This window comes from Anopheles cruzii, chromosome 2, assembly GCF_943734635.1.
Source record: "Anopheles cruzii chromosome 2, idAnoCruzAS_RS32_06, whole genome shotgun sequence".
In the NCBI taxonomy this organism is placed as follows: Eukaryota; Metazoa; Arthropoda; class Insecta; order Diptera; family Culicidae; genus Anopheles; species Anopheles cruzii.
The window spans coordinates 211,549-238,333 of NC_069144.1; the positions used below are offsets into that span (position 1 = coordinate 211,549).

General features: G+C 47.9%; 7 protein-coding genes across 8 annotated transcripts; 4 read left to right on the plus strand and 3 right to left on the minus strand.

Annotated features, from left to right (window-relative positions):
- Positions 1-1,063: 1,063 nt before the first annotated feature.
- Positions 1,064-5,831, plus strand: LOC128268374 (transmembrane protein 64). The gene is made up of 4 exons (XM_053005440.1): positions 1,064-2,363; positions 3,969-4,092; positions 5,024-5,191; positions 5,274-5,831. The coding sequence occupies exons 1-4, from the start codon at positions 1,492-1,494 to the stop codon at positions 5,394-5,396; spliced, it is 1,287 nt and encodes a 428-aa protein (XP_052861400.1). The 5' UTR covers positions 1,064-1,491; the 3' UTR covers positions 5,397-5,831.
- A 573-nt stretch (positions 5,832-6,404) lies between these two features.
- Positions 6,405-12,360, minus strand: LOC128269326 (alanine--glyoxylate aminotransferase 2, mitochondrial). Of its 2 annotated transcripts, none has more exons than XM_053006766.1 (6): positions 12,112-12,360; positions 10,610-10,907; positions 9,716-10,544; positions 9,539-9,652; positions 7,727-7,861; positions 6,405-6,851 (listed from the first exon to the last, which is right to left on the minus strand). In XM_053006766.1, exons 1-6 carry the CDS (start codon positions 12,140-12,142, stop codon positions 6,732-6,734), a joined length of 1,527 nt encoding a protein of 508 aa, XP_052862726.1. In that variant the 5' UTR covers positions 12,143-12,360; the 3' UTR covers positions 6,405-6,731. The 2 variants fall into 2 exon arrangements, with proteins under 2 accessions (XP_052862726.1, XP_052862727.1); XM_053006767.1 differs by lacking the exon at positions 6,405-6,851 and adding an exon at positions 7,132-7,559.
- LOC128269327 (protein amnionless) lies at positions 7,894-9,643 on the plus strand. The gene is made up of 2 exons (XM_053006768.1): positions 7,894-9,039; positions 9,115-9,643. Exons 1-2 carry the CDS (start codon positions 7,977-7,979, stop codon positions 9,522-9,524), a joined length of 1,473 nt encoding a protein of 490 aa, XP_052862728.1. The 5' UTR covers positions 7,894-7,976; the 3' UTR covers positions 9,525-9,643.
- A 1,269-nt stretch (positions 12,361-13,629) lies between the features above and the next one.
- Positions 13,630-16,344, minus strand: LOC128267394 (nucleolar protein 14 homolog). Its single transcript, XM_053004220.1, has 2 exons — positions 15,768-16,344; positions 13,630-15,690 (listed from the first exon to the last, which is right to left on the minus strand). The coding sequence occupies exons 1-2, from the start codon at positions 16,210-16,212 to the stop codon at positions 13,634-13,636; spliced, it is 2,502 nt and encodes an 833-aa protein (XP_052860180.1). The 5' UTR covers positions 16,213-16,344; the 3' UTR covers positions 13,630-13,633.
- A 426-nt stretch (positions 16,345-16,770) lies between these two features.
- Positions 16,771-18,950, plus strand: LOC128269248 (protein vreteno). The gene is made up of 3 exons (XM_053006655.1): positions 16,771-16,982; positions 17,051-18,284; positions 18,354-18,950. Exons 1-3 carry the CDS (start codon positions 16,771-16,773, stop codon positions 18,948-18,950), a joined length of 2,043 nt encoding a protein of 680 aa, XP_052862615.1.
- A 477-nt stretch (positions 18,951-19,427) lies between these two features.
- Positions 19,428-21,415, plus strand: LOC128277575 (damage-control phosphatase ARMT1-like). Its single transcript, XM_053016053.1, has 4 exons — positions 19,428-19,618; positions 19,712-20,044; positions 20,115-20,274; positions 20,376-21,415. The coding sequence occupies exons 1-4, from the start codon at positions 19,539-19,541 to the stop codon at positions 21,135-21,137; spliced, it is 1,335 nt and encodes a 444-aa protein (XP_052872013.1). The 5' UTR covers positions 19,428-19,538; the 3' UTR covers positions 21,138-21,415.
- A 1,958-nt stretch (positions 21,416-23,373) lies between these two features.
- On the minus strand, positions 23,374-25,790 carry LOC128278004 (GDP-Man:Man(3)GlcNAc(2)-PP-Dol alpha-1,2-mannosyltransferase). Its single transcript, XM_053016632.1, has 2 exons — positions 25,730-25,790; positions 23,374-25,648 (listed from the first exon to the last, which is right to left on the minus strand). The coding sequence occupies exons 1-2, from the start codon at positions 25,765-25,767 to the stop codon at positions 24,193-24,195; spliced, it is 1,494 nt and encodes a 497-aa protein (XP_052872592.1). The 5' UTR covers positions 25,768-25,790; the 3' UTR covers positions 23,374-24,192.
- Positions 25,791-26,785: the final 995 nt, after the last annotated feature.

Genomic DNA, 26,785 nt, shown 5'->3' on the forward strand with positions numbered 1-26,785 from the left:
TGCAGATTCAAACCATGATCATAAACTCACGTTAACTTCATTTTTCTCTCGACTGGTCCATTCTCTCTGAAGCAGCTCTCTCTCTCACTCACACGTTGAATCTCTCTCTGAAGCCCGGTCCACACGCTACGATTTGACTGCTACTTTGGACTGTGCGATCGCATCGCACAGACAAATGTGCGAAATTATCGAAATTTAATCATTGCTTCGCCTTAAAAGCTATTTCTTCGACCACTGTGACCGATAAGTGAGCACAACGTATCGGGTTTGCGACGCAAATCGTAATGAAATCGTAACGTGTGGACGCTCCACAGATTGCTACGATCCGATAACGACTTTGATCTGCGCAAACTACAGTAGCAGTCAAATCGTAGCGTGTGGACCGGGCTAAACATTGAATCTCTCTCGAAGGGTCAGGTTGCTTGCTTGGATCGGCACTGTTTCAGTTGCTGCAGCCGCGAGGTAAACAAGCGTGTTTTTTTTCATCTACGTACGAGGAGCCATGAACTGAAGCCTGTAATGTGTGTCGCTCTTGCCCTTTTTGCCCTTTGCTGCAGAGGCGCTGGAAAAAAATCATTCGCGATTTGTGGAAGCATTTATTGTCCATGATAATTTACATAATTATCGCCAAAATATTGAAACTTGAAAGAAAAACTGAATGATAAACGTTAAGCGGAGTGCCCTACCGCCACCGTGCATCTTGTGATTCTGTGAAAAGTGGTACTCGTTCAATATTACAACGTCAACAACGTTAGCAAAATCAGCAAACGCTATTGCAGAATGTTTACCAGTGCGTGTGCGCCTCCCGGTTTTCAATGCTCTATATCTTACGGTGCTAATATCGGTGGCAGACGAAAGTTCTCAAGGTCTCTTGCAGTAGAAGTTCCTCATACTTATTAGAAGACCTCATATTGTTACGTTGATCAGACTAATGCGTTGTAACTCTGGCGGATACTTGGTGGTGTGTTAATATTTTCCTTTTACTCTTCAATTAACGCGTGTGACTGTGTTTGGCTTTTTGTTTTGATTTTGCTACGGACGGTGTATCGATTTTGTTCCTGATGCGTCTGTATGGTGTCTAACAAAAAACGCTTTTTGATCGATCTTTAACAACACCTTATGTAGCCCCACACCAACCCGTTAAATCCCCTTAAGTTAGTGAACATTGCACGCACTTTAGCAATACGTGGTTTCTGCTTTCTTGCCTACATTGGTTCCGGTTTGCGGTAAACTTTCTCTTGTCGCCGACGAAGGAGCTGAGGCGTTACCTTTTTTCTTTTGTCCTTTCTTACGTCTTCCATTGGTGACACACAACCCCATTGCCAGCGCGATGAGGCTTCTCTAAATTGCACGCCAAAGTTAACAGAATAGGATTTAACTGGGCTTGGAAGGCGCAGCATATAGCGAAAACTTTTAATATAACCTTTACCGCATTGATTTATAATTTGAAACATGCAGTGCACAGTGTACATGTGTTGAGTTTTGGTCAGCATGAATCGTCCGGCGCAGCTACGGTTCAATAATCGTCATGGAAACGGTTTGGAGGAAGTGCAATCGGACCAAAAGACGAAGGACTTCCCAAACTTTACGTCATCATCACTAACGGCATCCAGAGTCCCCGGTGTGATTTCCGCGGCTGCAGTTTCTACAGAAACAGCTTCATTATCATCACCGGAAGCCAGCAGCAGTTGCGAAGCAATTTCGCTCAAAACTAGCGTGCCGGAATCAGCCCCAACATCACCACCGAACCGTCCAGGGGTACCACTGCACAAAATAGCAAATCACACGCTGGTTGAGGGAATGAGCCCAGTGTCAGCGTCGCATACAATCCTGTTCGACTTGGATTTTGCAAACACCGAGAGTCCGCATTATACGCTCGTTGCAACTGAGCCCCCCGCTAAGTCGATCCTGGCAAGGCCATCATCGCTTGTTGCCAAGGAAACTACTGGCCACAGCCTGGTGAGCGAAAAAGCAATCACCAGCATCGCGATGCGTGAGCACTTGCTCTACCGATGGCAGCGAATAGCTAAGTTGCATCGCAAATCCGTCTTCAACTATCTGCTCCCCTTATGCGTGCTTGTGGGGCTGCTGATACTAATTTACAGCTTCCGCGAAACTGCCAAAGGCGTACTGTACTGGATCGAAACCCAAAACAGTTGGGTGATCTTTGTGATTTTCCTGTGCATGTTCACAATCGTTAGCTTTCCGGTGACCGTCGGCTACTTAGTGCTGATAATTGCCAGCGGTTACCTATTCGGGTTCGGGTTACGTGGTCTGTTGACGGTAGTGATAGGTGCGAATCTCGGTGTGGCCGTAGCACACAACACGATAAAGGCGCTGCAGAGTAAACTGCCGCTACATAAGTGAGTATTACATCGATTGTTTGCTAAGTCAACATTGTTAGGCAAATGAAGAAAATTTAAAGCGTAAACAAGTTGTACGACTATTCGCCGTCCCGAACCAAATGCAAAGCAAGCCAAGTATCGATCAGTTCATAGGGCACATTTGCTTCTATATTTATCGCCGCATTGATCATTTTTTGAGAAAAACACATCTGCCTGTACCTACGGTTCTGATGTTAACTTCCGAACCACAAAGCGATCAAACCTTTCCGGCCATACTTTCGCTACGTCATCTCGCGGACGTGTCATACTTGATTATAACATTTGATTATGGAAACAATTGAGGATAGAGTGGAATTTGTTCGGTAGATGCTCCGGCAGCGACCGTGGAGTGGCCATACGTGCTACCATATTAGCTTGCCTCTCCTTCCTTCATTGTCCTCTCTCCGTTAACTGCTCTCGATGCTTCTCTGTTCCGACTGGACTATTCGTCCCTCCTATATGTTCGATGGAAAATAAGTCTAGGGTAAGCTAATTTTGCCACACCGTTCGCATGACGGTCACGTTTGTCAGGGTTTACCACTGTCGCTCTGGGGCCCTTTTTTCCTCCGCACAGACACTCGTTTGCTGGCCGTATAGTGCATAAAGATAATTGAAACTAATGCAACCATGGAAGTGAAACGTAAAATGATTTGCTCGTTTTGTCATTTTCACCTGTTTGGTTCTGTTTGGGACCATCTGGGAGAAAGTTATTATCATGCAACAAGTGACGTATTGAACATGTAAATTATTTGGGCTTGATCCTTTGGCTTCCATCCAGCATTGCACGGTAAGTCGTTGCAAGCATGGACAATGAACAATGATGCACTTCTACATTGCACTTTCATACAGAGAAGCTTGAGGACCTCGCTTGAAGCACAGCTAGGTGCTGTACGGCTCTCAACAAAGCTTGAAAAAATCATCGCAATTCTGGATCAGTTCCAAATGAAGCATCATTTTTGATAGTCTTTGCCGCTGGGAATGAGAAAGACATTTTCATTGCCCAAATTCAGACACAGAGTAATTAGAACACAAATTTCAGTTCTACGACTATGTCAAAGTTATGGCTTAATGCATCAAATTCGTTTCAGTTTGCAGCAAACAATGTACATTGTAACACACTTTGCATTTTCTTTCGAGTGGTAGTTCATTTAACTTGTTTACATTACGTGAAAGGCACCCGAATTAAGTTCGTGGTTATTTTTATGCTGCTCTTTTTCGGTCAGCCAATGTTCGATTGATGTTTACGAACACCATTGAATAATATTTCATTTGCACCAGTTTGAACCCCTTTTCGCGTTCCTCGGATCTCAGATGCTGCATGGTTTGAAATGGTTTCAACGGGACAGGCTTGGTTTCAATTTCAATGTAGCTAATTAACCTTTTTGGCCCTCAATGTGATTGGTGAAACGCTTCTGATTTCACGTATGTTCGTGTTTCGGTTTTTTTATCGTCCGAGTGATTAAAGTGATAAAGTTATAGGGGCATACAGAAGAGAGTCGTATTTACACATTAAAACATTGAAAAATGTATAATAACGCCAGTAGATAACACCTTTTTGAAATACCTTCGCCTCTTACTTCATAGGCTCATCAAAAACGAAACCGGACGAGCGATCCTGCGGGTAATATCAGGACCGAGAGCATTTAAGATTGTGCTGTTTGCCCGTTTGACGCCAATACCGTTCGGGTTGCAAAATACCATCTTCGGGGTAAGTTTCTGCCGAGAGGCCAATCGATAATTAATTTTCCACGTGCTGCAAATCCGGCGAGAGTAAAAATCGAAGCCACACGTGTACATTGTCTCTGACCAACTTATTTGTTCACTGATGTAAATATGCATGGTCAATGGTGGAATGCCAAAGTACGAAACGTTCCAAATATGAGGTTTGCAGAAACAAAACCAAATCCCAAACTCGCGTTTAAAGCGATCTTGGTGTTCAAATGAAATGATCTTTATGTTTATGTAATGAGACGAAAATTCCATTTGCTCGAAAGGAATATTGTTGTTTTTTGGACATAATAATCATGGTTTAACAACTTAGGCAAATCTAGCTAAGAAAACCGCGCACTGCCACCGGCCGTCTAACTTGTGTGACCCATTTTCTCTCGAGACGTCAGCGCACACTCCCCAAGTGTTGGTGTAGTGCGTGGCGCAATCGTTTTCTATTCCGTTGGTAGTGTCTACATCTCTCTCGGTTGACGCAGCATCTCTTGGCCATATGTTTCTCAGCAATAAACACATTCGTATTCGTCACAAGCACAGCGTCGTAAAAAATACACTACCAGTTTTAGCTGCGTTGCGTTAAACATTGCGTTTTCTCGAATCGAACAACAATCAGGGGATTTTTGTTCGACGAAGACTGAAACAACGGGAACAACGCTCAGGGAATTTTTATTTGATCAAAATCTCCATATTGGTGCTCTATAGATTACCATATAATGTACTTGTTTTGCATAATGTCTACAAACAAACGGTTCACTGGAACGTATCCAGCACGTTATCATAGTCACGTTTGTTATCCTCAAACAATGTGCCTCTCATAAAGCACTCATTGGAGGAAAAAAGTGGTCTGTTCCACGTTTTCATCACACTAATGGCTCAGCATTTATTTCGTTTGCTTCATGTTGTCGTATTTCCAGATCAGTTCCGTGAACACGCGGAGCTATCATGCCGGAACAATTATTGGGCTGCTACCCGCTCAAACCATCAATGTTTATCTTGGCTCGAAACTGCGGTCGATCCACGAGGTGCTAAATGATCACAATGCCGCGCTTGGTTTAGCCGGATACGGTGTGTTTGTGGTGGAGGTAAGGTGGACAGACGATTGACGACTAATGGTTGCTGCAAATTGCGTTCCTATTTGATTTTTAACATTTTTCTCATTCCAAGGTGATCGTCGGAGCTGCACTGATGGTGTGGGTCATACAGAAGGCAAGGATGGAACTGTCCGCGGCCCTGTTGGCGACAGAAGCTGATTCTGACGAGAAAATATTGATCGAAATCGAAGCATAGTATAGAGAAGCGTCGCATAGAACGTCTTTGGCAAATTCGCATTGACGGTTCGTCAATTTTTGCACGCTCTAGTGAGATAAGTCAAACTGTTGAAATGTGAGCTGTTATAGGTAGAAAGGTTATTTATTGTCCTCCCAAAGAGCTCATTAGTGTAAAAATGGGGAGTTCACAAAAAATAACCATTTGCATTTGTGAACACAATCTCGAACTCACCAAATCAGAACTCATATGGCATTTGAACCGGGGTAGTGAGCGAAAGCGCCCAGCTACTGGCAAGTACCACTATTCGTCGACTGTTTAGCAGAAGCCGTCCATACAGCAAAACAAACTTTGTTAAACTATTTATATTGTCATTTCTTCAAAACTCCTGAACAGACTATTGCTCTAAAAGCTGCAGCTTTAGACGCTGTTTGATATTTAAAATACAGATACGAATGAAGATTTAATCGACTCTTTTCTAACACACAACAAAGTCGCCAAAGGGTCACGTTGTTCGTGCAAGCGTTTGTTATACAATTTGTAGGCATTGCTTTTTTCCAATCGTCTAGCACTAGAACCTGTTCATCGTTCAACTACAAGCAAGACAATGAGATATGAACTGTACTTTGAACTGTGCTGTATGCTTGGTGAAATTCTCTAGTAAGTATATATGTAATATTTATCTTGTATGTTTTCAACTAAATACAAATCCTTTTAATCTTGCAGGGTAAATCATACGTACCTGTGTCAAACGGAGCTCTTTTGTGGATAGTACATGTTGTGGTAAGGTATATCCGAGAACCATTGTTTAACATACTAAACACATATTATTCGTTTTTATGAATCATTCTGCATTCCCCCTACTGTGTAAGGGATCACAGTAACTTTATAATGGAAATAACAGATCAGGCCCTGGGTGTCTTGTAAAAGTCGTCAAGCGTATTGCCAGCATCGCTTCCATAGTCGGCGTTAGTCGTTTATCACAAAATGATGGGGCTAAAACTGAAGCTCGACACATCGATTAACGTGAAAACTCGTTTTATTATGTGACCCGTTTTTTTTTTATTTAAATGCAGAGGTTTCGTGCTAAATTTCACACTACCTCTAGAATATTTGTTGCACTCTACAAACGCTGTATACCCTTGAAAGGAAGACATGTTTATGCTGCGACAATTTCGTTCCATTCATCATGTAAATGCAAAAAGAAATGTAAATGCCGTTCGGGGAATGCTTACAGTCTGGTGAGAAATACTTCGAAAAGAATGGCTAGTTAATGCGAAACGATAATGCGCAATCCATGAAAATCACAGTCGGATTAATCTTAAAGCTTATCACAATTGCGATTGCACGGCCCATTCATCGTCTGCAGCCGCGTTTGCGTTTCTTCATGTGCTGCTCGCAACAGTAATCGACCACGGCCAGTGCGTAGTCAGCATCCGTCGTGCCAATGCACATCGGGGGCTTAATACGAAGAACCTGTTGCAGGAACACATGGGAGGTGGAATATGTGGGAAGAAAGTAAGAAGAAATGAGAATGAAGTGTTTGGATTGAATTTGGGACATGTTTTGTAATTAACGCACAACACGCAGCAAACGCAAGCCCATTAACTGTTAGTACCACGGAGCTTGGCTCCATAACCACATGCTGTTCAGTAGTTGATTTATCAATTAAAGCAATCAAAATTGACCGATGCTTGTTATGAGTTATGTTAAACAGTTGCTTTGCAAGCGACCCCCTTGTAAAATTGTTCCGCTTATTTCCTACTAAGAACCAATTTAAAACAATGCGGAAACTCTCATAGTACCATGATACTTCCCGTACGTCGCGTAGTACGTAGTTGATTTAATACGACAATTCTATCCGTGTTCTCGATTAGGGAATTGCATTATGCCTCTGCGGTTCTACTTTACTAAACATGCTTCGGCAAGGTCTGCGGTCCATTTGAATAATCCAGTTTTGATCATTTATTAAATGTTTTTCTTAGCTTACAATTCCGTATAGGTCGAATTTTGAAATTTTCTGGACCCTTCTGGGACCTGACCGAAGTCTTGGTGACGAGTTTTGAAGATGAAGCAAACCAATTAGAAACCGTTAAGGTGCACTCCCAGTGCTTTGTCAAGAACTTGCAAGGAAAAATCGACGTCCGTTTTCGTTATGCACATCGGAGGCTTTATTCTAAGGACCTGTAGTTAGAAACGGGATTCGGTAATGAAACAGAAACAGGATATGGCATCGTTAGTAAAAGGGGGTAATAGATAGAACGACCATTTGCATTTGATGTGTGATCAATACTTGAACAGTTCATAGCTCTCGAATGTGTCATCGATATCTGTGGGCAGAGCATACTCACATTGGCATTCAGACCGCCGCGCCCAAAGAGGACACCCATGTCTTTGCACATTTCCCAGATGTCCACGAAGTGCGGAGCGCTTAAATGTTGTCTCGTGTTCTTATCGGCCACCAGTTCCACGCCGATCATCAGCCCCTGCAACGAGTCATGGAAAGAACGGGAATGTGAAGGTGGCTGCTAGATAAGAACTGGCTGGCCCTGCTTGTCCGTTTGACGCCCACCAAGTTTGCCAACGACCAGTCTCATCAAAATGATCAATAGGAAAGCATCGTTACTGTCCGAAGTAGGAACTGTTGCGCTGTTGCTGTTGGCACAATTATTAAGCCTAATGCGACCGACGGTTGGTACCAAAATTTGGGTGCCAACCGTAGACATTACGCACGGCAGCAACTGGATAACGGGTCAATTTCCGTCGCCTGGCCATGCCATCGTCTTCCCTGCCAAACTGAACGCCATCATTGCGTTGCCCTCCAGCGTGATTAGCGTGTCCTCACTCGTGCTACCTCAACAAGGTGCCCTACTCTTTCCCGACCATTCGTTTGTGCTCAGTGTGGTCTCTTTGAAGGCAACAGAAATGTCGGTGTCAGTGTTTAGGGCTCCCGGCCGTTCGCCGTACTATTCGGGCAGAAACTGGGCCACATACGACGAGAGCGTTGGTTTCCAGGAACCGCCGAGATTGAACGAAGCCGTGCCTCATGTTGAACGGGTTCCTTGCCAATACGAAAGGGCTCTGTTCCCGATGGAACCTTTGGGTGCACGGACACCGCAGCCGATCGACATGCAGTACCACGAATCGATAGAAGTGGGCAGCATCCAGATAGGGACGGGTTCAGCCGGAGGATTCAACATCTTTCAGACCTTCCTCAGGTCGGAGTTGGGTCAGTATCTGTTCTACAACGCGGATGATACGATCGCCCAGCCGGGAAAGTGTCCGAATGCGGAAAAGTGTCCCTGCCAGGAAGAACATCAGATGGACGCAATTTGCTCAAACGAACGTCCATGCTCGATTCCGCACTGCCTACATCCGATTCAACCGACGGGCCATTGCTGCCCGTTGTGCGGGAGTCTTTTCAAGATGGACATAGCGACGTTTCGAGGTACGTTTGATCTTCGATCGTTCAGCGATAAGCTGCGTCGCAAGATTTCTTCCGGCGAGGTGGACGATGCAGAAATAGATTATCACGTGGGAATAGACCGAACCGGAGGTGCAAACATCGTGCAGGTGGTGATCGTCGACCGCGGTGAATACCGCGAAAAGAGCCGCCAAATGATGAACAGTTTGCAGCCGTTCTTTGACAAACAATTTTCCTTCGGTAAGTTCGGTAAAAATGCAGATGAATGGTTCGATCTATAGTTCCCTTTCGTCCATTGCCGTCCGTACCTCACAGGATACCAGATACTGCACTCCGGACAACCCCATACCTCGCTTGACGGTGGCCAAGTGTTTGGGTTTGTCATCGTGACCCTTCTGGCCACAACTATGTTCTTCACTATCCTTTACGTGTATTACTACGACGAAGGACTAGCTCCGAGGCTTCGGGCAGTGGTACGCAATCAGAACTGTTTTGCGACGCCGTTCGTCTTCGCTCGCTTTGACCCCAACAGTGAAGCGGATGGACTTTCGGTAGATGTGAACTTTACTCCACCGGGACGGACCCCATCATCACCGGAGAGTGCGTCGACGATCACCGATGGACTGTTGAATGCCACGTCGTTCGATAACCCAATGTACGGGAGTGGGACCAAAGAAGAACCTCTTGCGGAAGCTTTTGATGATGTAGAGTTGCATGTTAAATAGTGAAGCTTCATTACCTTTCCACGCACATCGCCAATAATATCGTGTTTATCTCGCAAACGCTCCAATCCTTTCAACATGTACGTTCCCACTTCCAGCGAGTTCTTCTGCAGGGCTTCCTCGTCGATGACCTGTAATAAACGGAGTGGTGAAAGGGTAGTATGGTTGTTGTTTAAACGTGACACAATACTAACATCGAGGACCGCCATTCCGACGGCGCTTGCTAGCGGATTGCCACCGAATGTATTGAAGTGCAGGGCTTGCGTGAGTACCTCGGCAATCTTGCGGGACGTAACGACAGCACCGATGGGGAACCCGTTGCCGATTCCTTTCGCCATGGTCACAATGTCGGGCAGTACGTCATGCCCCTGGAAACCCCAAAAGTGATCTCCTGTTCTTCCGAACCCGGACTGCACCTCGTCCGCAACGAACAGCCCTCCGTTGGCCCTCACTAGTTCCGCAGCTCGTTTAAGGTAACTCTTGGGATACTGCACTGACCCACCAACTCCTTGGATGGACTCTGCGAACATTGCGGCCACTTTACCGCGCGGCAGAGAGTATTTAAATGTCTGTTCCAGTTGCTCGTAGTACATGTCCGACGCGCTGCAGTCTTGATCGCGACAGGCACAATCGCGCGTTGTTTGCACGGGTGAGTCCCGGCAGTGTTTGCCGCCCCAAAGCCCAGAGTACGGATCCGGATTCATCACGTGCTGAATGCCGTTGCTGACGCCGGGCAGCGGATAGCGCCAGGTGGAATGCGCCGTCAGTCCCATGGTGTACGGAGACGCTCCGTGATAAGCGTTACGGAAGCTAATAATGTCCGTGTTTCCCGTGTACAGCCTTGCTATCATCATCGCCAAGTCGTTGGCCTCGGAGCCCGAGTTGACGAAGTATACGTTCTTCAGATCACCCGGCATTTTGGCCACCAACTTTTCCGCATATTCGTGCACCTTCGGGTGCATATAGATGTTCGTGGTGTGCCACAGGGTGTGCAGTTGTTCCTCTAAAGCTGCATTCACTTTTCTACGAGCAGAACCTTCCAAATCAGAATCGTTCAACGGTTCAAACTCACAAACGGGCATACTCACGGATGACAATGACCCACGGAAACAGTGACGATACCGCCGAACATGTCCAAGTAGCGTTTGCCCTCGTGATCGTACAGCCACTGCATTTTGCCTTTGTGAATGAGTAACGGTTTTTTGTAGTAAGAAGTTACGTTCGGCGTCAGAAACTGTTTCCGCATGGCAGTAATCTGCTCGTAGCTTTTGCCCTTATAAAGAGGTGCCTCATTTTGTATTTTGGGAAGCTCTGGTGAATCCTGTGGCCGAGCGATCGGTACTGTGGTCAGCGTTCGGCATTGGTGTTGAACGCGGATGGAGTGTGCTGTAAAACATAAAGGGATTGCGTTTAATACACTTGTTAAATTTAAACTACGATCCGATGATCAGGATTATTCAACATTTTAATGAACTTTCATTGCTGCGCCAGTAAACATAAATATTGGTATTATTTTTCCCTGCAAGTTGGAATTAGGACCCGTTCGGCGACCACGTCACAATGAAATATGTAGCACCACAGTTGCGGACAGCAAAAACGAAAGATGGCGTTTTGTTACCAAGAAGACCCCAACTGCATTCCATGCAATGCATTGCAATTGCATAAACGTAGTAATCAGAAATGCAATCAACTGAAACATGTCATTTGATGCACGTGCTGACCACATGATCGTGTTTTGTATGTACTAAACCAATAGCTTTTTCCTCATAAAAATACCCAAAACTTTACTCCATTCACTGAACACGGAGTCAAGGCTTCGTTGCGGTCGAAGAGGTCAGTTTTATTTACATTTTTATTTGCGCACTACTGAAAGACTTTATTCTCGCCGCGTATTGCTGTATTGGTGTTGCCTATTATCATACTGCTTCAAGAGGTCAAACCGGTTCCCCGAGAAAAAAGGTTTGTTACGGAGTGACTATTGGTTCTATCGTACGCGGATGTTGAGTCCAACGTGCGCGCGTTTTGGGTGTGCGTAGGACCAGGGAGCCAGAATTAATAGAACGGCCACTTGGAAGCGTATGTAATACGAACCGGTTCGCATGGCAGTTAATCAACAGTTAGAACGGGGGTCGGTTGAGCTAAAAATAGCCCTACACTACATGCGAGCAGATTGAAAGAATTATTTCCGGCTTATTGTTGATTAAGCCGAGCATCAACGGTCGACGCAATTTCTTTTGCAGCCGTTTAGTTACTGAGCCCATACTTGAGTACAACAAGGTCGTGTCACGCGCGATTGGAAAGGATCTTCGAATCAGACCTTCAACTCTGTACCATTTATCAATGGAATTGAAGAACTGCAAAAATCTCACGTACGCCAATGCGCCACTTTTTGCTATGGTCGTAGCAAGATACCTGATCGCACGCACGTTCACCATGTGCAGCTGAGTTAAACACGTGTGAATATCACAAGCCCTCACTGGTTTTCGTACCACATCGATCGTAAGTCACAAAGAAATTGCTACAATTGACTCCACCACCACCACCACCACCATTCACTCGAATAAGCGAACCCTCAGCATCACAAACTAACCTGATAACGTGCGAAGATTGCTCAGATACATGTTCGGAACGAAATGTGTTTAAAATCGAAAAATCCTCGAACAACAGCTTATAGTGCACTTCGAACGCGACGCTAGTTAATCAGTCTGCGATCGTCGTCGTCTTTCGGTGATCAATTTACGCGCGATGGCTCTGACGCACGGAACCAACCGTCCGTGGACCAACCCTCTTAACGTCGCGAACACCTCACAAGAAATGAAGCAGAATCTACCGCGCTCCGCGGCCGGTCACAAACTGAGACGGTTGCAATCGCTACAGATTGATTAAATATTGAAGCCGTTCCGTGGCCGTAGCGGCTCTTACGGAAACAATCAAACATTAGACATTAGGCCGCGGTGGTATCAGGGACCTTTTTTCTACTTCCTAACCATTCTTCGCCTTTGAGCTGAACCAGTCATTGCCTTGCCTTAATTTGCAACGTATTTATTTAATCAACGCTATACAACCAGCTATTTAATATATTCCGGTCGAAACTCGGTTCGAAACGATTTTATTGCAAGTAGGCTTTGTTTGAGGCTCTACCAGACCATATTGTTTTTTTTACTTTAAATGAAAGTGAAACAAATTCGTGGATTTGGATATCGTTAAAAAAACTGCTGTACTGCTTAAAAATTAACCTTAATTTCGTATAAACCTCTTATTGTTCAATATACATTTTTAAAAGTATAAATGAACAAGGCTATAATATTACAATCCGGATATGAGTGTTTATTTTTCGAATTCGAATATTCAACTGATTCGACTACGGTTACGAGTGAAAGAGCACGATTGAGTTGGTTAGTTTCGTTAGTTTCACTTCCTCCCCTTATTAATATGCTCGTTTTCCAGGCTTTCATGGACTTTATTGTGAAATTGGCAGATTTAATCGTAAAGGTACTTTTGGCGTTCAACGGCTTTAGCAAGATTCCTTTGGAAGTCGTATAAATCGCGCATCTTGGAGCATCTCCATCGCCGGAATTGGGAAGCTACGACTTCCCACTGGCGACGGCAACTTTGATATGACGCTTCACTGCACTTTGCACGGTGCGTTGTCTTGATGAAACACAAGATACAAATCAATCAAAACAATGACAAAACTGCATGCACCGTAATCGCCAGAAATTTCGCTCGAATGAAGAGGTTATCGCTGAAACTGAGGCCTTGAGGCAAAAGATAAATCGTTCTACAAATTGCCACATCGGCGCTGGAATGATTGTGTGGCTCTTGATGGAGATTACGCAGGTGAAAAAAGCCAATTTTACGCAATTTCTTTGTTGGGTTCGGGACTTTTCAGCCCACGTGTTCAAACTCATAAACGACGTCCATATTAAAGACGGAAACCTTCTAAGGTATTGTGTCCAGGGAAAGGATGTGGGTTTTGCTTTCAAATCCTGGTCAAAGGACGACGGATGGATAGACAAGTTTAATATTACTGATATTTATTGCCTTTATTATGACATTTTTCTCACCGTCGCAACACATTCACTCGCTTCCAGCGACTAACCCACGGTTAACTATTTCCGGTACTTTGCTTTGCGGTCCATCGACTTCAACTCGCCCTGCTGCCGGGTGGCGTCGCCGAAGATGCGTCTCACCTTCTCCTTGCGCTCCCGATCGCTCTCCATGCGCCGCTTCATCTGCAGCTTCGAGATGTACTCGTTATCCAGCCGCAGTTCGCGGGCCGCGCTTCGTGATGCCCGTTTTACTTTTTGCTGCATTTTCTTCCGCTGCTCCCGCACCGAAGCGTTCGTCTTCGGGCGTCGCCGAATATCGTCGTAGACGGGCGCGATTTTCGGTTCGAGCAAGCGCAACACTTTCGGTTTCTTCTCCGCCTGCACGAGGTACTGGCACGGTCGAAGCACCAACCCGGTCACCTTCTTGAGCGCCGTGTGGACGGCATTCTTGACCACTTCCGGAGCAGCGCTAACCCTCGAGAGCGTCTCCAGGTGTGGCTTGAAGTGTCCCGCTATGGTTTGTATGGCCACACACTGGTCCAGCTGGGTGCAGATGGCCGAAATCATCCCGACCGTGCTCGCCACCGCGCGAGCTTTAAACTCTTCCGTTATTTCGGTGTGCATAAAATCTTCGGCCAAGAGTTGACCGCCCGCCCCGTTGCGGTCGCTGCGACTTACGCTCGCGAAGGCAAGCGAATGTGGGGCCACTCTAAACGTGCTCCTCTTTTGCGCCTGCGGCTCACGTTCCGGACGCGCAAGAAGCAAAACGTTGTTCAAGAAGTCGTGCGCGGCCGACAGGAAGCGTTTCGATTGTTCCACACACTCGAGCACCACGGTCACCAGGAACAGGCCGCGGGTGAGATCGCGTCGATTTCTCACGTAGCAGCGCGTCAGTATCTCGCTCACAAACACCAGCACCGGCGTCACGATCGTGTGCCGCGCGTCGGAAGCGGAATACAGCAGCGGCACCAGCTTGAGCATGACCAGCGTGGACAGTGCGGGGTATCGCCGGGGGCTTGTCCGATACTCTTCATGCTTCTCTTGAATCACCTCGAGGAAGATGTGGCCCGTGTCGATTGGATCCTTGACCGCCAGATCGTACAGATGCGGTGTCAGCAGGTGTACGGCTTTGAAATCGTTTGCCAACGACGGTTCTTTTGCCACCCGGAAACGGTCCGTTAGCTGCTGGAGCAGATACACAAACAGTAGACGTCGGTTCGCCTTGCTGGTGGGATGGTTTTGATTGCACTTTTCCACCAGCTTTCCCACGATGGCCGCCCCGTGCTCAACGCTTCGGTTCGCCAGCAGCTCAACGAACTCTTCGTACTGTTTGGGGAACTCAAGAAATTGAGGAATCTCGAATTTTCGTGCCTGCGGAGCGGTTTCCCTGGGACTGGACTCAACTGGTCGCGTGGCAGGTATGCTCGGCTGTTCTGGTTCCCCTTCGTCGCTGCTCTCCGATGACTGCCCACCGTTTTGCAGGTCCGATAGGTTATCCTCGTCGTCCCCGCTCGAATCATCGTCCGTCTCCTGGTCTGTAGGTTCATCGTCTACATCATCGGCGTCGTCGTTCTTGGCCTCTTTGGAAATATTGCTGGCATCGTACAGCGTTCCCGCATCGTGCGCTTCGATATCGTTGTCCGGCAGGTCCGGTTCTTCCACTGCGTAACACCCATCGTCCAGTGCATCGGCCGAGCGATGCTTCTGCGTCACGTTCGGTCCCTGTTCCGCCTCAATCTTCATCCGTTCCTGCCGTTCGCGCTCGAGAGTCTCTCGTTTCTCCTGTTCCGTACGAGCCTGTTCCTCCGACTTTAGCTTCTCGGCCGGTGCGCCACGGCGTTCGAAGATCATCTCGCGCATTACCCGATCGTAGTCGTCCAACTTTGGCCGATCGCTGTCCTTACGCAGGTGCTCACCGACCTGTGGCATCAGCATCTTCAAGTTGCTGTCCAGCTTCTGCATCATTTCGTACACTTCGTCGTTTTCGCGCTGCTTGTCCGCCTTCAGGCGCTTCGCGTTCGCAATCATCTCCTCGATGACCGTTTTGCGATCCTTCCGATCCGGGTCATCCTCTTCATCGGACCCTCCGCCGAAGTGAGCCGCACTCGTAAAGGCATCTGGGAAAACAGGGAAGAAAAGAAAAACCGTTCCGATAATGAAGCGAACCGAGTGAACGCATCGAGTCACACCGTACCATCGAGCAACCCGCCGTCGTCGCCGTCGCCATCATCGTCGTCATCGTTATCCACCGGATCATCGAAACGCTCGAGCTCCTCCAGCGTTTGGCCGCGATGCGTTAGGCTCAGGTTGTACATTTCCTTGCGCCGCGACGCGTTCGACTGCTGCTGCTGCTGGCGAAAGTTCTTCCCGTCCTTGCGTGCATCGACGAAGCGGTTCGTTTTGTGCTGCGCCGCAAACTCTTTCCCCAGCGTTCGCTTGCGAGTTTCGATGGCCCGGGAACGGAGGGCACCCGGCTTTACGCTGGCACGTATCGATTGCCGCGATTGTGGGTCCCGGTTCAGGACGGTGAACTTTGCCTTCAGTACCTGCGTCTCAAAAGGGTTGGGTTTGCGTACCGCTCCGGGTTCTTTTCTTTGGAACAACTTTTCCGAGCTGACACGGTTCCGTTTCGATTTCATGATGCTGCAGAGTTAGGGGCCACGAACCACACGATCGTCAGCGTCGGCCACGGATGATTTCCCACACAATCGCTCACCGATAATTCCACCCAAACACCGGCAATGCCAACGATTCCTTCCGGATATTGAGCATTCAAACATTAAGCGCAACTGAAACGAACAACCTCGTGCGAGTTATCCGACAAGCAAAACACGCGGCTCGGTTTGTTTACGTACGTCACCGGGGGCTGTCATTTTGTTCGACATTTGAGGCTGGAACGAAAAATGCCTACTAGTTTGTAATTGTTTTGTCAATTCATTGTTTCCCCACAGCGCCGGTAGAAATTGGTTTACGTTCTTTTCATATCAACGCAAAATTTGTGAAATCCACTTTAGAAGCCTTTTCTTCTGCTAATCAAATCATCGTAAAGGCTTTATGAAGCCTTTTCTGGTGCCCTCTACTGTAACTACTTGCGGCTTTTGTGACGTTTGCTGTCAAACCATAAAATGCCGCCTGCTTGATTTTGCCTTAGGTTAGAACGAAAACTCGGTGATCTTTTGTCCAAGAAATTGTTCAGAATGATTGAAAAGCAGCAGGAGGAAACCGAAGAATGGCAACTGGACAAAGATTCCGAAGAGGCTACCGTTCCGTTGACGAAGATTGTCTTGCGTAATGTGACCGAATTAACCGTGGCCGGGTTGACAGCACTCTGCAGACACTATGGAACCGTGAAGGATGCGTTTAAAATCAAGCAAGGAACACTCGCGTTTGTGGAATTCTCCTCAGAAAAGTACAACACACGTGATCCGTGGAAATCCTTCCACCCGTTACTAATCCCGTATGTTTGTTTTATCGCAGCGAAGCGACAGTGGCCGTGCAGCAGCTCAACAGCAAGCGCGGGTTCAACTTCCAAGCGGATTTTGCACGTCCCAAGGAGAGCGCCTCGGAACCCGTTCTCGTTCCCGTGACCAGTACTCTGCTGGACGAAGATTCATGGGAAGAAGCATCTTCGAAGCGACGGTTCAATCTGTCGTTTTCGTTGCCACTGTGTATCAACTTTCCGGAGCGCAGCACACTCGAGACACGGTCCGACTATTTGGCGAACACTGGCGAAAGCTCCAAACTACGCCAAACGGACCCGGAATGCTTTTTTAGCATCTTCAAAATAACGGAACAAGCGACCGCTGTACCCAACCAGCAGAAAACGTTCAAACCGGTCGCAATAAAATCCGGTACCTGTTACACACATCGGGGTCTCAACGAACAGGAGCGTAGCAAGTTTGGCCCCATCAGACGGTGTGCCGTGTGTCAAGGCTACGGGTACGCTTACTGCCCAAAATGTGGCACTTCGTACTGCTCCATCGCGCACCAGAAATTACATCGTGCCGAACACGCTCTCAGCTGCGAGGCCAACCGTCCTCAGCTGCCGAGGACAGAAAGTATAAGCAAAAAAACCAACGGATTAAATTCAAATCAAGGAAAATTGACTCGCGACGCGCTTCCGCTGAAGGCCAAGGTGAACATCACTGCCGTCCTGACGCATAATCAGGTATTCGTTCGATCCGCCGATGCTGCGGTCGAGCGCGAGTACCTAAAAACGATTGTTGACGTGGCCAAAGCTGGAGCGCTTGCGCTTGGTGACGAGGGACCAAAGGTGGAACCGGAAACAGGCGGCATTTATCTGGCCCCGTACCAACCGCTGGGAGTCTATGCACGCGTACTGGTGACGGAGGTGAGCGGTACCTTCTCCAAGTGTGTCTACGTGGAGTACGGCTTGGTGAAGGTAGTGTGCAACGATACCCTTTTGCCCATCCACGCGGCCGAACTAAGGTATCGGAAGGTGTTCGTGTACAAAGTATGCCTGGTCGGCATCACGGAGGAGTATGGGATGGTCGACAAAGCCGTCGCGTACTTGAACAAGCTGAAGGATGCGACCCTGTGGATGACCTACAGCTTGGTGCAAGGCAACTTCGTCGACGTTCGGCTGCGAGTCGGCCCAGAAGGAGAAATTGTGAACGACATCATTAACCGCAAGATCGAGGTACCTCCGTTGCTGACGGAGAGCGACCACGAAGCGTACATCATGTACAAGGTATGTTGGTTTTTGTTGTCTCACCAGCTCAAATACCATAATTCAATGTTCCGTCCCTTCTTTTCGTAGAAAATGGCCCAGTCGGAGCCGATCAGAGGCGAAGCGAAAGCGATCATGATCCTCAATCGAACCACCATCCAGCTGGACTACCGTGTGACGTGGATTGCTGTGCAAGATCTGGCGTACTTGGAAGATTTGCACAAAGCGTTGCAGAGCTATGGCAAGAAGGTCACCGAATTCCGGCGCAATGTGACCCCGCGGCTCGGAGAGCTGTGTCTCGTGCGCTACGGAAGCAACTGGTACCGTGCGGTTTGTCACGAGACTGCCGGCGACTCCAGACCGGCACTGTTCCTCTGTGATTACGGGTGCATGGTGCTGGCCAACTTGACCGACATCCGCAAGATACCGGCCCAGTTTGCGACCGAGGTGCGCACTCACGACGGGATAATCGCCGGTCTCGAGGAAGCCAAGGCCGACGGGTTCAAGATGGACTCGTTATTTTTCGATCTTTATCTGCCAGAAAATGAAGTGATGGCCGTAGACATTACGGAACTGGAAATTCCACCGCAAAGTGAAGGGGATGAGGCGGATAAACATACGGTGCTAAGTGTGCCTGATCTGACCAGTTTTCTCAAATCCTGTCGAAACCGATCAAACGAATCTTAACGAATCTTCACGTCTAGCATTCAGATATCTTTAATATAAAAGTAAAATTGCTTTTTTAAACATTAATTCCAAGTTTTTCGTGTGCCAATGTGCCGAAACATTCGCCGAACTTTTGTTCTCAAAACCGTCCGAAATTATTTGTCTTGCCAAACTGTCATTCACCAGCCTGTCAAAGCGAGCAACAGCTGATCGAAGTAAGCAGAGAGCGGTGTGTTTGTACAGGATTAAACTTTTTCCGCCTGTGCTACGTTGTTCCGCGATGGTGCACTGAAACCTGAAGGAGAAAGTTGTGGCCACTGGAACCGTTGGAAGCTTCCTGTTGCGTTGCTGGCTGGGCTGTTCGTGTAAAGAGCGTCCAAAATCGTTTGATCGACATTTTCGAGCGCGAGCGGTGTCAGCATAAGGTGCGTGTCTAAAAATAGGTATCTGCCCGCCGTGGGGTCTTTGATTTATGCTCTTTTCTTGGCCGTAGGGGGGCGGATCGTCCACATTGTCTATGCTCGCGGCCACCGAACGTTCGCGGTCTGGATAGAGCAGTGCGCAAATACTTGTGAGCACCTTCGGCTTCGGGGCAATCGGCGCCACATCATGAGTGAACTGGCGACAAAATATAACCTGATCGACGAAAAACCACCCTTCAATGCACCCTTGAAGGCACAGTACAAACAGTGAGTACTACTCATTCGCAGGGAGCGCGTCACCTGCAAAGTAATCCCTCTCACTCGGTCTCTTCTCTAATCTATAATCCGTTCGTTTGCAAGGGGGTTCGCCTTCTACACGATGCGCGAACGGTTACCCATCATACTCACCCAGGTCATCGATCAACTGGCGAAAGACAAGGAACAGATAGTGGCCAATTTTGGGGGCGAGACGGCCCGGGACGAGCTGAAGGCGGCGATCGGGGAAATATCGAAGCTGAAGTACGAGCTACAGACGGACAAGGACTTCAAATCGATCCGCAGCGCCGTGGGCGATGAAGCACTGTGGAATGGCTTTATTGAGGGGCTCGGCGAAAACAATTCCTACTACTCGGCCTGCTGGCTGTATGCCGAAACATACATGTACCGACGGTTGAACAACATCTTCGAAAACACGTAACTATTAGCTGGTCAAGAGGTTGGTTGTGTCTCTTTACGTGTCTTTTTCGTGTGTTCCTCTGCACAGCACGACGCTCCAGAAGCTGGACTACTTCCAGCAGCAAAAACACAAGGCACTAACCAACTCCTACGATGCCATGGTGGCCGTGCTGCGATCGATTGAAGCGTTCAACGAAACCAGCCGGACGCCCGAGGAAATCGGAGAGTTTTTCCGCAAGCTGCTGAAGGTATGTCCCCTTTCGGAACTGAAAAGCCGTCCAATGTGGAATCCTTGAATTTCTGCTGTTTGAGACTTTTGAAAAATAACTTTTCATTCCGTTTCATACAGCTAAACCTGTGGGGTAATCGCTGCGACCTCTCAATCAGCGCCGGCCAAGACGTCAAACAGGACGGGGATCCGTTCAGCTTGCTAGAAGCGCTCGATCGTTGCATCGTCAGCGACCAAACGCTCGATATATGGCGCTGTGTTTCGTCCGCCGACAGCGACGACACCGATCGGGTGGTGGAGATCATCAACGACAACTCTGGCTACGAGCTGTTCACCGATCTGTGCCTGGCCGATTTCATTGTGCACCATCGAATCGCGCCGAAGGTGTGCTTCAACGTGAAAGCCATACCGTGGTACATCTCGGACGTGACACCGAAGGATATGCAGTGGACGCTCGACACACTGGCGGGCCACGCGACGCAACCGCTGCTTTCCCGCTTCGGAACACGCCTAAAGCAACACTTCGACACGGGTGCCTTCGAGCTGCGGGCGCTGAGCAACTTTTGGACCTCACCGTACGAGTTTTGGCACATGAAAGACATTGCGCCGTCCCTGTACGAGACGCTCCGTGGGGCGCTGCTGCTGATATTCAAAGGTGATCTCAACTATCGCAAGTTGTTGGGCGATTTCAACTTCCCCTACACGACACCCTTCGCCGAGGTGCTTCGCGGCTTCCGACCGACCAACCTGTGCACGCTGCGCACCGTCAAAGCGGATCTGATTTGCGGGCTGCCCGACGGACTGGCTGACGAGTTGCAGCGGAAAGACCCCACCTGGATGGTTACTGGTGAGTACGGCGTCATACAGTTTGCCCCCAAATGATGGCCACGGCGCACACGAGAAGAGCTACGCAGTCCGAATCTGGTAGGAGTGGGCCCAGTGACAGAGTGCAACAGGCCGGGATTTGATTGTTGCCATCAGCTAGTTGTACGTTTTCTTTTGGTTTTTGGCTAATAGCAACTCCGCAATAACAGGTAGTACAGCCCGAGAATTCACAAGTCAAACAAATCGAACCAATAAACACTGTCCGTTTTACAGAAACACGAGAGAGGGGACAGGACACTGTCGTTGGCAGTTCGTATAAAGATGACCGAAAAAAATGGCACCGAAATGGAGTGATAATGATATAAGTCCTCTTGCTCTTGTAACATCATTGCTACACGTCCAACTGTAGAAACTTACCTGAAATTCTGCCATCTGTTGTTGGCAAAATACAACTTCTTTTCGGACGTTGATTAACATTTCGATTAACATTTCGATAGAAATTACAATATTTTATTCTTCCATCAACATTGTAGCATATTAATCTACATCACAGAAATAAGTTTCTGCGCGATAACTCACAGAAGCGATCCTGGCCGTAGCGTACAATCGGGAAACTGGTACCGATACAGTTGAAAACAAGGAAAGAAGCTCTTGGTAAAGTTACGGCTTTTTTAAAAAGATTTTTTTTAATATTGTAAGATAATTCGCCATTTCAATCCAATGTTGGGGAAAGAGGTGGTGTTAGAAAATATTCTTTCTAACCATCCAACCAAAAAAAAGGCGGAACTATTAATTGCTTAGCTGATTCATTTTACACGAACCAAAAAATTGTGTCCCGTTTCTTGTTACAATTGGCGCGGAAAAGGACTATTTTCTCGCCCGCGCGTGCTTAAGTAGCCCGTCGCTACTCGAATTCTACAGTAAATTTTGCCGCGCTGGCAGTCGGTGTTATATCAGGTGGGCTCATCATCATCATCTCTAAGCACAAATAACAAATTCACTGTGCACTGGCTACTAGACCATTAAACATGGCTAACAAAAAGCAGATCCTTTTCATCTGTCTTCTCCATCCATCCATCCCTGTCCATCTGAGTGGAACCTGAGATTAAAAGACGAGGACCTGTCAACATTGGGACAATACCGTCAACTATCGATGCGTTCAAGTGTAAAGTATTCGAATTCAAGATTTGAGACCATCCGAAAGCATATGTGCCATTCACGTCCCTGGAGAGCGCCGGAAGAAAACTTCGATCCGATCCGAACTGTAGTGACGTCGAGCAAGAAGACGAAGGATGAAGGAAAGCTGATTACGCTGAAGGTAAAACACAAGATGGATCGGCTGGTTGCACCTTTAGAGCTCGTCGGAAAACGCTTATATCGAGAGGCCCTTAGAGTTCCCCAAACAACAATATTAAAGGTTACCTCCTAGCTCTTTTTTGACACCTCTCCTCATTGATATGACTATAATTATATGGCTTCACTTCCAAACTTAATTGTATTCTACCTTCCTCACGTTCGGTCTAGGAATCACGTAGTTCTGGTGCTGTCCCAGATTCTTATATCTATCCGATGCGTTCGATCACAGTGCGGGGCAGATACCGCATGCTGAAATGGGAAACAGAACTATAAGTTGTCCGATTGATATGTTTCATTCTAATGTGTTGGACACATAAACCAATCGCGCTCACCTGATTCGACATTCATTTCGATTGTCTGAATGTCCGCACCGGAGTGCTGGTGAGGAAAGGAAATATTCTCATTCGCAACTGCAGTTTTGCGGGCAACCCTACCTCGAGCACCAAAAAGGGAATCGTAATATGCGTCAGCTGCAGAATAACGTTGGAAAACTGCATCATTAAGGATTTCTCCACCGGAATCTACAGTAACCACGATTGCTCGATTAGCTTGATCAACTCAATCATTCAGAACTGTGGTACCGGCGTGGAGATCCTCGATCAAACCAAGGTTCTGTTAAAATCTGCAACGGTTTGCGATAGCCGCCAGTATGGTATGCTGTTGGAGGATTTTAACGAGGATGAAGATGCTGGGGAAACACTCAAAAGCACCATTACACGAGCATCTAATTCGTCGCAGATCTACGAAGGCCGGGAGGAGTTTAGCTTCGAGGGTTACTGCGAATTTCGCGGTAATGCGAAGGGACATTTTGCCATCCGCAAGGGATGCAGCAGCCTTTTCGACAGTTCGTGCTTCATCGAAGACGACGACGAGTCGGCAGACGCATCAATCATAGAAATCGTGATCGATTGACTTAGCGGGGTTCGGGATGAGTGCTACGGTTAGTTGGCGTCAGTTGGCCATTTTTTCTGTCGATTTCCTCCGTAAACATATCCCGACGCCAGTTCCGCTGATAGTTCCGCTGATAGAGCAGTCGGTAACGCTCTTCGCTGTCAGCGCAGCTGGCCGTGGTTCGAATCCCGGGATCGGTTGTAACTCAACCGGCCATGGTTTCGATTCCCGATACCGGCGTGACAGGGGGGTTGGCGCGGGGCTAACAATCCCGTCCGTAAAAAAATTAGATGTTACAGAAGAGCATCAGAGATTAACATTGTCTCTGGTGCCAGGCCAAGACTGCTCAGCGGTTGTAGCGCCAAAAGAAGAAGAAGTTCCTTAGGTGGGAGTGGTTCGCAGAGTACTTATTTTCTGCATGCTTCATGTTCTATGGCCGACTAGGAAAAGTGTTTTTGTCCCCAGCTTACCGGACCCACCACTTTAGTGTCATTCGTCCAATCCCCAGTATTGTGATGTGCGAATTTCGTAGTAGTTATATCGTTCATGTTTTGATAGTTGGCATACGTCCTTTGCTTGTTTGCCCCATGGTTCAAGGTTAATTCTGTATTAATTTGTCTACCGGTTTTTTGTTTTTTCTTTGCAGGCGATAGTACCGATGGAAGATTGCTTTTGGTGAAATGTTAACTTCCTTTCATTTACGCGGCATCATTTTACACTTTCGATCGAATGTGTTGGGCTCCACCGTTGCGTCTTAATTTTGTCATTGTTTTTGGTTTTCTAAAAACAAACGAATATTCATTGTCGCTGAAGGACCACCACCGGCAACAAATCAATGTAGCAGCGAACCCGAAGTCCCGAAGCATCAATCCATGATGGGAGAAATGGCGCGTAAGAACCCGCTTTCGAATTCCTTCTCGGAGAAACGCTCGACCGAGGCACGAGCGGCTTCTCGCAGTTTCGCGTTGTAGTCGGGCGTATTGTACAAGATGGTGGCGATACAACGTGCGTAATCGTAGGCATCGAACGCCAGGTAGCCATTCTGGCTGCCCTCTGACGTTTCGACAATGTCCATCAGTGGGCCACCGGAGCGGTTGGCCACCATGATCAGCCCGGCCGCCATGCAGTCCACGACGCTGATGCCGAAATGTTCATTCCACATGCAGTGCAGTCCGATGGTGGCGCGCTGATAACACTGCAGCAGTTCCGCGTACGACACATTCACCCGAAACTCGACCGAGTTCTCGAGCGACAAATGCTTCGCCAGATCCTGCATGTTCTTCACCCGGACGTGATCCTCCTCGTCCCGGCACGACCCGACGATCTGTAACCGCAACCGGTTCCAGAGCGCCTCATCGTTGTTCAACAGGGTGCGTAACTCGTACATGGCCTGCAGTTGCAACGGATGGTCCTTCTCCGGTCGGTACTGGCCCACCGAAAGAATGATGATCCGATCATCGAGACCTTCCTCGTCGTCGTCGTCGTCCGCCTCCTCTTCTCCTTCGCTCTTCCGCTCCCCGAGTCGCTTCAGTTTCGACACCTCGCAAGGCGGGTACACTCGGTGCGTCTTGTAGGGCACGTCCCACAGCGACACGATGTGGTTCTCGGTCCACGTTGAGTTCACCATGATTGTGTCGGCGCAACGACCCACCCAACCGTAGACACGGGAAAACATCCGATAGTAAACTATCTTCAGCCACGTGGCGAACGGGTTCTTCGCCACGTACCCGCGGTTGTTGTAGCTCTGGGTCTGCGACTGCACTCGGCGCAACATATCGGTGCTGATGGTCGGGTAGTGCGTGTAGCAACCGATTTTGCAACCCCCGAAGTAGGCGAACACCGGGTACGTGAAGGCGTAGCCCATCGTGTCGACATACACGTCCGGTTGTAGCTTCAGCAGCGCCTCAAAGGCCAGCACTATCGAGCCGAGGCTTTGTCCCAGCAGCGTGAAGTGCGGGTAGCACGCGGCCTCAACCCAGCGCCGTTTTCGCAGGAAGACGAACGAAATTTGCTCCGCGTTGAGATCAAGATTAAAGTTGCGCTCCGCCTTCGCCAGTATTTCCGCCGGCGTAGCATCCATATCGCCGGTGTACACGTACAACCGGATGTCGTCGTAGCGCTGCTGAAGTGCCCGCAACGCGCACCACAGCACACGCTCCCCGCCACCACCGGCATTGCAGTACGGATGGAAGAACGCCACACGCTTTACGTTCTGATCAGGCCGCTTCCGACGCTGGAATTTTATTAGCTGCCGCAGGAGCACACATACCGTCAGAAGCCCGATGCCAACGAACGACACGAAAAACAACGTCACATACATTCTGGGACGAGACAAAAAGACGCACAATGGAGACACATTATTTGCCTATTTCAATGCGTTCACAATCACTCATAATACTTACAAACTGCACCAGCAGAAAGCGGCTCCATTGGCGTTCATCGCACTACTTTATGCAAAAAGGCAACGCACCATAATGTAAAAATACCGTAATAACGTTCACCAGCTCCAAATGATGCGATCGAGCGAAAAGTGAGCGAAAAGTGTCTCAAAAGTCCAACCATCGAGCTCCAACGAAGGCAAATCTGGCGTGTCAGCGGCGGTCGAGTTGTCACACCTTCTCGAAATTACAACTTTTCTTGCTCGAATTTCGCATCGAGTCCTGTCGGGTTTTTGAACAGCTAGAAAAAGGGTAAAGAAAAACCGGCTGCTCCTTTCGTATTGTTCTCAGCGCAGCTGCAAAACGGAGGGTCGCAAAAATTTATGTTCTGTCGTGTTTCGGTTCCAACGAAATTCATGCTTGGCAAAAATGGCAGACGGGACAACTTAAAGTGCGATGCCATAAATTAATGACCTTCAACAAAATTGTAATCATACACGTGGCCGTTTCTTGTTTCGCGCTGTGCCTTCGTACAACGCGGGATCAGATTTGGTAATTTGTAGAGAAAAAACACGTTTCGAAAGCTAATAGAAATTCGCTCAGTAAGAAATCCAGCAGGCCATTTCGGCGGCTACAGTGCTACATATATCATCATTACATTTTATTGTGTCTGGAGCCGCAGGATCCGAAACGGAACACATCGATTTTGGGTCCTGCCATTACGAATAGCACTAGTTTTTAGGGGCTATCTTTTCGTACTCTATTGATGGTTCGCTCTTCGTTCCATTCCTTGAAGATGAACACTCGTTTTCAAATGTTCACACTATCAGCCTACTTTTCACACAACCCAGCGCGGCGATATGATTGATGCATTTTGAAAGCAGATGATGAAAATCTAATACCTAACCCACAAAGTGAAATAATAACTGCACTTCGTTGGTCACAAGGAGTGCAAAAGTTTCCTCTTTGCAATAGCTTTCCACAAGTTACAGGTCTATGGGTTTTGCTGTCCTTACTCCTGCCCCGAATGGGGCAGGAAACTTTTTCCTATCTTGATTTATCTTTCCCACGAAATTTTGA

Excerpts from the sequence above, each read along its gene's own strand:
- LOC128277575 (XM_053016053.1), top strand. The coding sequence starts at position 19,539 with ATGAGTGAACTGGCGACAAAATATAACCTGATCGACGAAAAACCACCC. Across the intron at positions 20,045-20,114 it reads AACAACATCTTCGAAAACAC|CACGACGCTCCAGAAGCTGG; the intron begins GTAACTATTAGC and ends TCCTCTGCACAG. Across the intron at positions 20,275-20,375 it reads TTTTCCGCAAGCTGCTGAAG|CTAAACCTGTGGGGTAATCG; the intron begins GTATGTCCCCTT and ends CGTTTCATACAG.
- LOC128269248 (XM_053006655.1), top strand. The coding sequence starts at position 16,771 with ATGATTGAAAAGCAGCAGGAGGAAACCGAAGAATGGCAACTGGACAAA. Across the intron at positions 16,983-17,050 it reads GTGGAATTCTCCTCAGAAAA|CGAAGCGACAGTGGCCGTGC; the intron begins GTACAACACACG and ends GTTTTATCGCAG. Across the intron at positions 18,285-18,353 it reads AAGCGTACATCATGTACAAG|AAAATGGCCCAGTCGGAGCC; the intron begins GTATGTTGGTTT and ends TTCTTTTCGTAG.
- LOC128268374 (XM_053005440.1), top strand. The coding sequence starts at position 1,492 with ATGAATCGTCCGGCGCAGCTACGGTTCAATAATCGTCATGGAAACGGT. Across the intron at positions 2,364-3,968 it reads AGTAAACTGCCGCTACATAA|GCTCATCAAAAACGAAACCG; the intron begins GTGAGTATTACA and ends CTTACTTCATAG. Across the intron at positions 5,192-5,273 it reads ACGGTGTGTTTGTGGTGGAG|GTGATCGTCGGAGCTGCACT; the intron begins GTAAGGTGGACA and ends TCTCATTCCAAG.
- LOC128267394 (XM_053004220.1), bottom strand. The coding sequence starts at position 16,212 with ATGAAATCGAAACGGAACCGTGTCAGCTCGGAAAAGTTGTTCCAAAGA. Across the intron at positions 15,691-15,767 it reads CGACGGCGGGTTGCTCGATG|ATGCCTTTACGAGTGCGGCT; the intron begins GTACGGTGTGAC and ends CTGTTTTCCCAG.
- LOC128269326 (XM_053006766.1), bottom strand. The coding sequence starts at position 12,142 with ATGTATCTGAGCAATCTTCGCACGTTATCAG. Across the intron at positions 10,908-12,111 it reads CAATCTTCGCACGTTATCAG|CACACTCCATCCGCGTTCAA; the intron begins GTTAGTTTGTGA and ends TATGTTTTACAG. Across the intron at positions 7,862-9,538 it reads TTGGCGATGTGCGTGGAAAG|GGGCTGATGATCGGCGTGGA; the intron begins GTAATGAAGCTT and ends GACTCGTTGCAG.
- LOC128269327 (XM_053006768.1), top strand. The coding sequence starts at position 7,977 with ATGATCAATAGGAAAGCATCGTTACTGTCCGAAGTAGGAACTGTTGCG. Across the intron at positions 9,040-9,114 it reads TGACAAACAATTTTCCTTCG|GATACCAGATACTGCACTCC; the intron begins GTAAGTTCGGTA and ends CGTACCTCACAG.
- LOC128278004 (XM_053016632.1), bottom strand. The coding sequence starts at position 25,767 with ATGAACGCCAATGGAGCCGCTTTCTGCTGGTGCAGTTT. Across the intron at positions 25,649-25,729 it reads GCTTTCTGCTGGTGCAGTTT|AATGTATGTGACGTTGTTTT; the intron begins GTAAGTATTATG and ends GTCTCGTCCCAG.